This window comes from Medicago sativa, chromosome 1, assembly GCF_051527215.1.
Source record: "Medicago sativa cultivar Bolivia chromosome 1, Bolivia_mono, whole genome shotgun sequence".
NCBI lineage: Eukaryota > Viridiplantae > Streptophyta > Magnoliopsida > Fabales > Fabaceae > Medicago > Medicago sativa.
Window position 1 is genome coordinate 7155871 of NC_140749.1, and position 13132 is coordinate 7169002.

Below are 13132 nucleotides of genomic sequence, written 5' to 3' on the forward strand. Positions count from 1 at the left end.
CCACCAATAATATAAAAGCTACTCATGATGAACAAGAACATTGGAAAAAAAAAAACTTCTCCATGTCTAGTGACAACGAATGGTATATATCTTCTTACTACACTTTGAAAAAGTTTTAGCACACTTTGCTTCTTCGCATTGAGCTATTTATAGTTATCATCACAGGACTTGGATAGTCGGCAGCCTGCCATCTCTGCTCTCTATCTTTTAATTATCAATTGTTATTCTATGTTCTTATTTAAATTTTTTTTTTTGCATATATAATCGACAAAACAATTTGCATATATAATCGACAAAAGGGGGTTTCGATGTACATCCACAAGCTTGAATCGAAACTCCAAATGATTCCTAAGGATGAAATAAAGCTTATCCCTATGTTTCTCTCTTTAAAACAAGAGGGGTAATGTAAAAGTATATGAAAAAATTTATTTTCAATTCTATTTATATTAATATGAAAAGGGGAGTTTCAATGGGCTAATTCATATTCACACAAAGAATCAAGGTTTCTCCGTATGGATAGAAAAGTCAGCTAGTCTTTAAAAGTCACTAAGACCGCCCTACTATAGAGATCTTAGCAAAATTAACATAAAAAAATAGATTTCAATAATTTGTAATTAATTACTATTAATATCACCACTTTAGTCACACACTTGAGTGGTTTCTCATAAAAATCATTGAGAGAGATATTTTTTTTAAATGGTATGACTTTTATTTTGTTAAAATCTCTGATAATGAATATTTAAGTTACAAAACATTGAAATCTATTTTTTAGGTGAGTTCTAACACCACACAATCTTTTTTTCTATCATTAACCCGTGTCCCAGACACCGGTTAACATGACCCTAATTTATATTATTCTAAAAACCTTTATACATGAAGTAATTGGTTCTCAATCTCATAATAAACACGAATATACTCATTGTCCATCATGATGAATATGTAATTCTTAACCTTCAAAGAACAATTTTCTTTGATGAGATTCCAACCAGTCCAATTCTAAAACGAATTATGCTCTTCTCCCAACATATTTCGCTCGCGCCCAACTAAAATACCGAAAATACCCCTGTGTTAGTTAGGTAACACAAGTGTTAAAATCTGCGCATCTTAACATGCGCTACGCAACTTAATTCACGCTGAACTTAACACTTGCCTGAATTAACTCACGCTGAAAATTAACACCTGCATGAGTTGACTCACACTGAAATTAATAATTGTATGAGTTAACTCACGTTGTGTGAGTTAACTCACGTAGGGGTATTTTGGGAAGTTCAGTTGGGCGCGAGCAAAATATGTTCGGAGAAGAGCATAATTCTTCTCAAACAGCCCATTAGTGGGCCCCAACATGGTCCACATCAAGCAACCAAAACGTGGGTAAAGGGCCCACCACACACCGTGTCTTAAAATTCTACCCAAACAAGTCGGTACAACAATTTATCTGCACTTGGCACCATCATGGAACGTGACACCGTATCGTGCGTCATACACCGCGACACAGCGTACCCGAAACACTTTCATTTCGTGGCCAGTTAGGGCGGTTATGCTTACACACTTGTGGTTGGCGCCTTGGTGTTTGCCACGTGGCAGATCCATCCCTCCCGCTTATTTTTCTCTTTCATCGTTTCAATTCAACGAATTATTAATTAATAATTAATTAAACTTAACATGCATTAATCCACAATCGCGTACCAATCATGAATTAATATTTTTATTTATATTATATGCTTTGAATTCAATTATGGTTATATATGATTAATTATTCTATAAAGTGGCTTTTTCTGTGACTAAATGATTATACTTTGGCTACTGATATTATTTGCTACGATTCCCTATTTGATTTTTATTCACATTACAAGGTGGTGTGAAGAGAAATAAATAGTGGTTAGGAAAATTCGCGAACAAATTCAAAAACTTAGGGTTTTTGATTTTGGATTATTGCGTTTGAATTCAATTTTATGTGTACACAAACGCACGTTCTGGTGAAGTAGAAGCAACACACGCGAGATTCTCTGTGAATTTTAAACTTTTAAGCCTCACTTTCTTCTTTGTTTTGCTTTTTCATTCAGCATTCGCTTATTCAACTACTCTTTTGGTTTTGGTTTTGACTTTTATCGAAGAATTCTTCATCCGTGCACTGGTACATTTTTCTTTCTCTTTCTCGTTTTCTTCAATTCTGCTTGGAATTTTGATTATTGCTTCATTCTAATCATTGTTTTGATATGTGTTGTGTTAATTTGAATCTGTTTCAGTTATGTGTGTTAATCTTTTCTTGTTTAGAGAGATAAGTATATAATTTTAATTTTGTTCAATTATACTTGTTACTGTAGTGTGATAGTGATTTGAACTGCTTTTCAGTTTTGTTCAATTTTCTTCACGGAAACTAAGTAGGGTTTTTCAAATTCCGATTGAAGGTGTGTTTGGTGTCTGACATGCGTCAGTGCCCGACACTTACACAATAGTGTCCGACACTTACACAATACATTGAATTATGTCATTTTTAAATTATTATCTATGTCAACGTGTGTCTAGACGTGTTTGTGTCCTGTGTCTGTGCTTTATAATTGCAAATTCAATATTGTATTTTTTATTTTACCAACAAAATTGAACATTTTGAGTGTGTTTGGGATTAAGTATCTTATGAATTGATCTGATTTATTGTTTTGATTTTTAGAATTGGCCTTTTCCTCTTCCTTTGTTAAGTCATGCACTTGTTGTAAATCCCTGTATGGAGTTGGTGCCCTATTTTTCCTATAAGAAACACACACGTGGACGCACTCACACACCAAGGGTCACCTCTGGATGATAAAGAAAGTTCAAGTTGATTTTTAATACGTTTTGAATATGGAATTTGATTTGTAAATCAATTCAAAATATCAAGTCTCTTTGAAATAATCTCCTAACATGATAAATGAATTTAAATTCAATTAAAATATGATTTGAAATTTTCAGTGATTCTAGACTATGTTAAGCATGCTATTGATTGGTATCTGTTGGTAAAAAGATACATGTAATTTATGTAACTTGATGCTAAGTAGCTTTTTGGATGCTTGTACGAACAGCTTTTCAAATAATCCATAACTTGCATTGGGTTATGGAGTAAGAATGTTGACAATTTCATCACCAGTTAGTGTCATTATTATATTAAAATTTACTGAGACATTGACTCAATTTTAACTCTTTCAGGTGATGGTCATGATTTGGATCTCTATTGTCTTTCCTCATCGTTTATGATATTTGTCAAGTTTCATAGTATAGGGAGCAAGGATGGACATTGTTGCTCTTTTAACTTCTGCTGGAATTAATATCGTTGTGTGTGTGGTGATCTTTTCACTTTATTCTATACTAAGAAAACAGCCCAGCAATGTTAATGTGTACTTTGCACGGAGGCTAGCATCTCAGTATTCTAGACACGTTGATTTCTGGCTGGAAAGATTTGTTCCCTCTCCTAGCTGGATATTAAAAGCATGGGAAACATCTGAGAATGAGATATTGGCTATTGGTGGCTTGGATGCTGTAGTTTTTGTAAGGATAGTCGTGTTCAGGTTGTTCAATCCTTCTAAAACATTGTTAGTTTAAGCTTTGTGACTTGTGTTAATCTTGATGAATATTGCACTAGTTAATTTGAATTGCTTTGTTATCCGAGTCTTACTTTAACCTGAAATCTACTAAACCTACCATGTAAGGATTTCTAATACCTAGATAAGTGGAAGTGAAGATGCTATTAAGCTCACTCTAATGTTTTTTCAAATTCCACTCTCTGGATGCACTTGACGCTCCTAAGAATTCATGTCAGGAATAAAATATTTGATAGTATTCACATGCATCATGCACCATACAAATTTTCTGGTCAATGTTAATTAGCATGCTAACTGTTGCACAACAATTTTATGACTTTGTAAATGATTTTCCTTGCCTTGTTTCATCATCAATAATGATTTCTCATGAAGGTCAATCTTTTGAGTGGTTGTGCCAAAGGGAAGACAAACATTGAAATTGGCTTGGAAATAGAAGATCCATTTAAGATGCACACTTGATTGCATATTTTTCTCTTGGATAGTACAGCTGCTAAAAATCCAATGTGATGCAATTAAATTTTATGCTTTGATCTCATGATCTGTGGTAAATGTGTTTCTAAACGTCTATCACCAATAATGATGATTTTCTGCATGAATAAGAATGCTTCTGCATTCCTTAACCATTTATATATCCATAACCATTATTAAGATTTGTGCTCACAGAGAAAGTAGCGACATTGTTGTTGATTATACATAACGCCTAATTGATATAGATATGGCAGTTGACTCATCATTCAACTAAAATCATGATGTTAAGTTTGAGATTGCATTGTTGTACTCTGTATGGAATATATGTACGTGCAACAAATCTTTATGCTCAACCTTTGTTACTTGCCTTGGTTTTACTGTGTTTGGTTTCACTCCATTTTATGTTATTTCAAATCAAAATAAAATAAAATAAAAACCTAATAGGCTTAAACAAAATCGATTGTCCATCTTGAGGCTAGGCTAACTGTCAATGTTGCTCTTGACTCCCACAGTATTCGAGTTTTTTCCATCACTGGTGTCATCTGCACTGTTCTAGTGCTTCCTGTGAATTATTACGGTAAAGGCAGACTACATAAGCATATACCTTTGGAGTCACTGGATGTATTTACCATTGAGAATGTCGAAGAAGGTTCAAAATGGTAAGAGTTATATCTTATTTTTCAATGTAAGTGCTAATTATGTGATGGAAACTCAGAAAACAATCATGAAAAGCCTGTAGCTTCAGCATAAAAAGGTTACACAATGAACTATTTCTGAACAATCTGAAAAAAGAAATGATAAAATTGAAAGAAGAAAATATCCCACATCTCACAAAGCTGAATTCCCAAGCCGGAGGCTGAATAACTCAAAATTGTTGTTTTGCCTTCATTCCCCATGATTCCCTCCAACATATCCACCTTGTAAGAAATAATCTTTCTGTTGTAGTAAACATTACAGATGTGTGGCAAATTACTCAGTTGGTCAAGACGTTGGCCCACTCCCCATCCCCTCACTTGGATCCAGTAGTATGTACAAGCTGAGAAAGGAATAGAATATAAAAGCTTACTCGAAGCTTCATAGGCAGGAATGAACAATGCTCAAAGAAAAATGTGGTTCTGCTATGTCCTTTAATGGCCGCCTTTTGTTTTTTCATATTTGGCTTTTCCTTCGTGGCTGAGTAAAATTACTTGAGTTTCCCTTATTTGGAGTTTATTATGCTATTTTTTTTTCTCAAAAATATGAAAGAGTGAATTATACAGAAGAAAATGTGAAATTAAAGTTACTATAGACCAGGGTCGTTCTACTATATTTATTTTGTTCTTTTTTAAAAAATTAGATGTGATAAAGTAATAATTCATGATTTTATTCAAGAATACTTATTTCTTCTTTTGTATGTCAGGCTTTGGGCTCATTGTCTTGCATTATACATCATAACACTTGCAGCTTGCACTCTCCTTTACTTTGTAAGGAGCTTTCTCCGCCTATTTTAGCATAATAACCAACAAGTTTTGTTTTTCTTTTTGTTTTCCAATTCTTAAATATGACTAGTCAATTGGTGTTTTTGTTTAGGAATACAAGAGCATTACTAAGTTGAGGCTACTACATATTACTGGATCTCCTCCAAGTCTAAGTCATTTTACTATTCTTGTCCGATCAATTCCCTGGTCTATAAGCGAATCATACTGTGATACAGTGAACAAATTCTTCTCACAGTACCACGCATCAACCTATCTGTCTCACCAAATGATTTATAAGTGTGGCAAAGTTCAGAAACTGAAGGTGTGAATCTTACCTTTTGAAAATATTTGTATGCTAGCATTTCATCATCATGCTGTTTTTTCTTTTTGTTCAAGCTATGGGGTTTTAAATAAAAAGAGAAGAGAAATATTAATTTTCTTTGAATATGATTTGTAATATGATCAAGGTAGTTGAAGTTGAGATAACAACATGGATCATAAGATCCTAAAAAATTCAAAATACAATATATATGTTTATATTAATCCATATAAATGTACTATAATTTTTGGCGTATACTGTGTAACCTCCACGTGCAACTGTAAAGATTAATCTCTTAGGTCGGGTATGACCACAGTGGCCGCAAAGCTCCCTCTCAAGAGTTTTAACGTTGTTGCATTCCCATATAAAATAGAATCAATAAGAAAATACCATTTATATCAATACTATAATCACTTAATTAAACTTACATTCAATGAAAATATATTCTATTCAAAGCATCTCACCCCCTCTCCCTGGTTTTGGGCTTTGATTATGATTCTTGAAGTTTGAGTATATAACTTCTCTCAATTTTTAATTATATTTGTAGTATTATTTTTTTTTTCAATAATATAAACTTGTATTACTCTTCTTGAGAGAACAGTTTTTTACATTTATTTGTTTTATTTAAATCTTCTTTCCCCAGGACGGGGCTGAACATATGTGCAAGGTACTTAAAGATTCATCGGAAAATAGTTGCAAGCCAGGTGTTGTGCCATGTTGCTGTTTGGGAAATTCCACAGATTCTTTTAAGATGGTTTCTAATGAGATGGGTAGTATTCATGAGAGAACATGCTACACTGACATAGATACGAGGAAAAGGGTATCTGTTCTGCCTGAATTGATTTATATAATTACAATTGAAGTTTATATAATTACAACGAATGTGAATTTTCATTTTCATGATTTGGCATTGAACTACTGCATTTAGAACTTTAATGTGTGATCAAGATCAGTTGATACTGTTGTATTGTATGAGAAGAAAAGAAAAACATATTTTCAACAAATTTAATTTCTAAGTAATTGCTTTGACTTCTATATATTTGATTTTTGTGTAACGTGGACGGATATATAATCATCGATGGAGCGGCATTCTTTTGGGTTTGTTGGGATTTAAAATCATTCTTAGACCTGTACCTAATGGCTCATGCTTTGCTTATGAGCTCATTCATTTAATGGAAGTGATTCTTTGGTTCCTAACAATTTCATTTCTAACTCTGTCCTGCTTAATCACTCATTCATTATAGCATTTCCATTTTTGTAACACTGAGCTTACATTCTTGTTGGCTCTTCATTGCCCAATGTTCGGTCCTCACTTGACAGGTTTCATATTTATGTTTAATGTTTCCGTCTTGTGTATTAGCCACATATATGAACCTGTCATTGTTGGATAAATTGTTTTGCACTAGCACTATAGATTGTTTTGCACTAGCACTATAGAAAGGATTAGAAAGGATTTAGAGGTTAATGAGTTGGATCCAAATTTGGTTTATGATAGAACACTATGGCGTAATTTGATCCATGTAGCCGACCCCACTTAGTGGGATAAGGCTTGGTTGTTGTTGTTGTAGCACTATATTTATTCATGACAAACCATTACTTTTTTTTATGATGTCTCAACTTAATAGGATTAGTGTTATCTTCTTCTGCGTGCTTTATCATTATTTATTATCTAATGAAATGCAGGTTATTATAATCCTTGTTGTCATTGAGTCGTTACATGAAGTATGTAAATAATTTCAGATTAGATAACATTTTTTATGCTCACTAATTTATGCTTCAAGTTTGGATCTCTAATGCAGGAATTCCCAGCTGCTTTTGTGTTCTTTAAAAGTCGGTATGCTGCTCTTATGGCTGCACAGACTCTACAAACATCAAATCCTATGTTATGGGCGACAGACATGGCTCCTGAACCACACGATGTTCACTGGTCCAACATTCGTGTACCATATAGGCAAATTTGGATCCGTAAGATGGCTACATTTTCTGCTACGATTGCCTTCATGCTTGTGTTCCTTTTCCCGGTTGGGTTGGTACAAGGCTTGACTCAACTAGAAAAACTTCAGAAAATGTTTCCTTTTCTGGCAGGGGTACTTAAAAAGTAAGGCGTTTTTGCATCTATTAGGAACGAACATCGTGGACTTTGGTTGAACTCACATTTTTTAACCAAAAACATGGATCAGGACTTTGAGAAGAATAATTATGCATGATTTAAATTGTGTTACGCTGCATTTTTATATGCTACATAGGTGCTTTAATATACATAATGTATGTAGAGCTTCTTTATAGGTATGGCAATGTTTTCTTGAAAAATTACTAAAAAGAAATTGATAAAAAAAGCACTGAACTAGTTAACTATGTTAAACTTATCCTCTCTTCTGCTTGTCAGTTGTGATTGTGTAAGTATTCACATGCTCATTGAAGTTTCTCGTTGCATTTTAACTAGTTTATGATTTGTCCATGGGGTGCTAGCTCACTAGTAGAAATTTTGCTTTGTAATCCCAATGGACAAAGTTAGAATCTTTTCTAGTAAAATTGTAATATGACAATTAGCTTCACGGAATAAAAAAAGTTTATGATTTGTCACATAAGCAGAGCCAACGTTTTGTGTTTATATATCTCACTGCCATCTAAAATAAGCAAATTAAAGTCTTCTCCCATTTGAATGATGGTGTGAAAAAAATGTCCCTACTCCCCACCAAACCTGTTTACAATAGACTGAAGTGAAAAGCATATTCATCTTATTTGGGGGAGGAAAATTATAACTTTCAAATTAGATTGGAGGACAGTGTAATTTCAGCATTTTTAAAGAGAAAAAAAATGTGGTTTACCATATTAAATCAGACATGGAATATGGAGTTTTAGATATATATTTTAAATTTTTGAATTGCTGTAAAGTTCACTGTAAATTAATTCTTTTGATCTTTCTTTTGCAGCCAATATGTGAGGCGGGTGGTGACTGGTTACCTACCAAGTGTGATATTGGTTTTATTTTTCTGTTTTGTTCCACCATTGATGATGCTATTTTCAACAGTTGAGGGTCCTATTTCCCGCAGTGGAAGGAAGAAAAGTGCATGTTGGAAAGTTTTGTACTTCACAATCTGGAATGTATTTTTTGTTAATGTCTTATATGGTTCTCTTATCAGTCAACTTTTAGTCTTTTCTAGCTTAAAAGACCTGCCTGCAACACTTGCAAAGGCAGTGCCAGCTCAGGTGGTTTATCTAGACTCCTAGATGACAGTGTACTTTAAATCGCATACCCTTTATTTCGACCCATTTTGTTCTGTTCTAGAGTATTGTTATATTTTTCTTGTTGAAATGATTTTGTGTGCTTGAATGTATTACATACAATGAACACTCTTTAACTTTTAGAAGAGATACAGAGATAGCTCTTCTGTGATTCGTGATTAACTAGGTTTTTTCATGGTATGCAGGGTACCTTCTTCACGACTTACATTTTGTCATCTGGTTGGGCAAGTCTGGGATTTGAACTTCTGCAAGTTTGTCCTCTTTTATACAATCTATTCCAGAGATTCCTACTCAGGGTTAAGGATGATACACTTAATGGCATAACTTTTCCATACCATACAGAAGTTCCTAGGCTATTACTGTTTGGATTTCTTGGGTTCACCTGTTCTATTCTGGCACCTCTAATGCTTCCCTTCTTATTGATCTATTTTTTCCTTGCTTATCTTGTTTACCGAAACCAGGTTAGTATTATTATCACATGTTTCTCTTCTCTTTTTATGGAATTTATTGTTCTTAATTTTCCATTATGCTCAAACACTCCCCGGTTTTGCTTGGAGATTCTCTCTTTTATTTACTGTATTTTATTTTAGGAATTAAGGGGTATTTGGATAAATAGTTCGATTAAGTATTTATTCAATATAAATACTTATAGTTTTCTTTTTATTGAAAAGGCTAAAATTTATAAAAGCTTATCATATAAGAGTTTAATATATAAGATGTGAAGATAAAATGGGGTAAACTTCGTATAAGTTTTCTATAAGATGTTTCCATAAGCTATCTTAGGGAGTTTTATGAAAATAAGATGAAGACGATGCTAATGCGGTAAGCTAAATAAACTCTTCCATGCACCCCCTTAATATCTAATAAATTTGGTCATACATAATTACTAGATTCAAGTAGTAACCATTTCTCACTTTTTTATGTAATGTGAGATTTAAGTGATTAAGTTATTGGGGAGTAAGGTGTGGCAAGGGTTTATTTTTGAGAGAATGGTGGGGTGCAGCATTCTCTGACAGAAAATAGGCTTAGATGGTTTGGACATGTAGAGAGAAGACCCGTAGATGCCGTTGTAAGAAGAGTAGATCAAATGGAGGAGAGTCAGGTTAAAAGAGGTAGAGGAAGACCTAAGAAAACCATTAGAGAAACCATTAGAAAAGACTTAGAGGTCAATGAGTTGGATCCAAATATGGTTTTTGATAGAACACTATGGCGTCATTTGATCCATGTAGCCGACCCCACTTAGTGGGATAAGGCTTGGTTGTTGTTGTTGTTGTTGTTGTTGGTGGGGTGCAGCATGGTTCACGTCATTTTGTTTTGACAAATGAAACTGGTATAATATAGGAATTATTAAAGGATGGTGAAACTGGTATAATGCATGGCTCTCAATGAACCTTAGTAAAGGATATTTTACACTTTTGGCTGAAATGGTCAGACTGATAGTGTACAAAATTTGATCATTAAACATCATTTGTATCTTCTATTTTTATCAAGGTCTTGATTGCATATTTGAGAATTAGAAAATGGGTGACTTGATTCTTATGTTTGATTCTCTTATTCTTTCTTGTCAGATGGAAATAAAAGAAAAAACAAAAAGTGTGATATGATATGTGAATATGTGATCACGTTTTATTTGTTGCTAGGATAATTTGTTAACCAGAATACATGACACATTCTTCCTTCTGTGTCATTAAATGAATGTTCCCATGATTTATTTTTAACATTTAGGAAAAGCTTCTGCAATGACATTATTAGCCCTTTTCAGATTATCAACGTGTACATTACAAAATACGATAGTGGGGGACAATATTGGCCTATTGCACACAACGCAACGGTCTGCTCTTTGCTATTTGCTCAACTTATCGCGCTTGGGGTTTTTGGACTAAAACGCTCCACAGTTTCAGCTGGATTTATTGTTCCCTTGCTCATTGTTACCATTCTTTTTCACCAGTACTGTAGGAAACGATTTCTCCCAGTATTTAGAAGCAATTCAGCACAGGTAAATCTCCCTTTCTCGCTGCTCCTTAGTTTTTCATCCACAGCTTTAAACTAAATTCTGTTTGTTTTAGATTCTTATTGACTTGGATAAGAAAGATGAACAATGTGGAAAGATGGAAGAGATTTATGAACAATTGCGTTCGGCCTACAAACAACCCATGCCGCATGCCCCAAGCCCATCTGAATGCTCCAGCCCACCAGAGGACAAGGGGATTGCTGGGACTTCAGAAGATATCGAGAAAGGTTTGTTTGCTTTATAATGGTTGAGGTTTCAATTTTCTGGGCAATGTTTATAACTTGGCTATGTTTGCTTTTCATTTTTCAGGCGTAGTCATTAAACAGACTAGACCAGGACCTATCCATCGCACACTGAGTCCGACTTTGGATATATCGGTACTTGGTGGAAATCAAGTGAGCGATCCCGCTTGTACATTGAATAAGAATATTCCTGATGTGACCGATCCAGTGCATGAACATCTAATTAAAGATGGATTATGATTGTCTCTTGATTCATTGTTTATCAAATATTTAAATTGTAAATTGTGTAAATGGTTTTCCCCCCAAAAAAAATCCAATTAAAGATAGACAGATAACATAGACGTAATTAAAATTTTTCCAGAATAAAAATGTTGTGCATTTGCAAGCAATATTTGAAAATTGATAGCTGAAGTGGCTATTGAGGGTGTCATATTCTCTTCATTTCCATTTCCATTTACATAATTCAAGTGTAAAAAGGATATTTGGACTGTACAATGTCATATTAAATATTTGTAACACTTAAAATAAAACTATGGTGATGGCAAGGGACGCGTGAGTCGTGATGAGTGCGTTACCAGTAGCTGTAATAACAGATTGGTATGAATTAATCATATGATTCATATCTAATGGCATGAAACGGTTGATGTTGTATAACTTTAACTTAGTTTGTACGTTTATGAAAACTACACATGGATTCTCAAAATTCTCTTTAATGATGGATGTAGGTTTGCTGTTATTAAATGTGTATACTAACTGTATGTTCTAATCTCAGCATGTCCTATGCTTATTAGTTATTGATTAACACAAACATGCATTTAAAAAAAATCTGTTTTTTTCTCTTCAAGTAGGCATCATGGCTAGTAATTCACAGTAGGTGGATAAGTGGAGAATTCGGTGTTCGAACCCTGACTTTTACATACTCCCTCCGGTCACTATTATAAGCAAAAATCAACTTTTTAGATTCATTCAATAAATGATGTATTTGACCAATAATATAGATCAAATACATCATTTATTGAATGAACCAAAGTTGATTTTTGCTTATAATAGTGACCGGATGGAGTATAGTATAATACAATGTTAAGTTCAAGGAAAAAAAATCTATGTTTTTTATATTTGGAATTGCGGCCGTTTCAAATGCATGGCTACACGAAGCTACGGCACCACTAGATTCATGTTAATGTAGTGTTTGGACAATGGTGGTTTATCAATTGTATATATCCAATTAAAAAATCGAAAGATGCACTCTGTTTACTGAATATATTAAAGAGTCGTATAGCTATATATAGGTGTGAAATCCATAATGCTGTTTTGTGAAGATGATGACGGCAAACTGCAATTTAAGCATTAAGAGATTGGTAAAGTAATAATTAACGGTTGTAATTTTTATCTTGAAAATAATTTGATTTCTTGTACCATTGAAAATATGTTAGTCTTCAGCATATTGCAAAATAACAAACACAAGATACATGATTGACACCGAAACCACAATCCGATGAAAAATTAGACCTAGAGAAGGGGAGGGTTTTTGTGGTACGTCACTGATGTCAGAAATTCTAAATTCAAAAATTTGAAGAAATTGACGCTGTCGATAAAATTGTATAAATATTATGGTATGCATAAATTCACACTAGTTCCAATCCAATAAATTGTTGGACCAAAATAAACATCAACATAAAATGAAATATGTTGGAAATAGTGTGTTAAATGAAAAAATGGAAATCGACTACCATACAATCTTCATCAAGTGTTGCTAAGTTGGTTATACGACACTAAGCTTGTGGGGAAGATCGAGGTTCAACCCCTATAAAACACTC

The 13132-nt window shown here is 33.7% G+C and overlaps 1 protein-coding gene across 1 annotated transcript; it reads left to right on the forward strand.

The window, feature by feature from the left end:
* Positions 1–1791: 1791 nt before the first annotated feature.
* Positions 1792–11704, forward strand: LOC146952183 (hyperosmolality-gated Ca2+ permeable channel 2.1-like). Its single transcript, XM_085741100.1, has 12 exons — positions 1792–2134; positions 3181–3539; positions 4553–4699; positions 5440–5503; positions 5610–5819; positions 6460–6636; positions 7616–7914; positions 8750–9026; positions 9248–9523; positions 10825–11058; positions 11129–11300; positions 11383–11704. The coding sequence occupies exons 2-12, from the start codon at positions 3262–3264 to the stop codon at positions 11553–11555; spliced, it is 2307 nt and encodes a 768-aa protein (XP_085597226.1). The 5' UTR covers positions 1792–2134; positions 3181–3261; the 3' UTR covers positions 11556–11704.
* The last annotated feature ends 1428 nt before the right edge of the window (positions 11705–13132 follow it).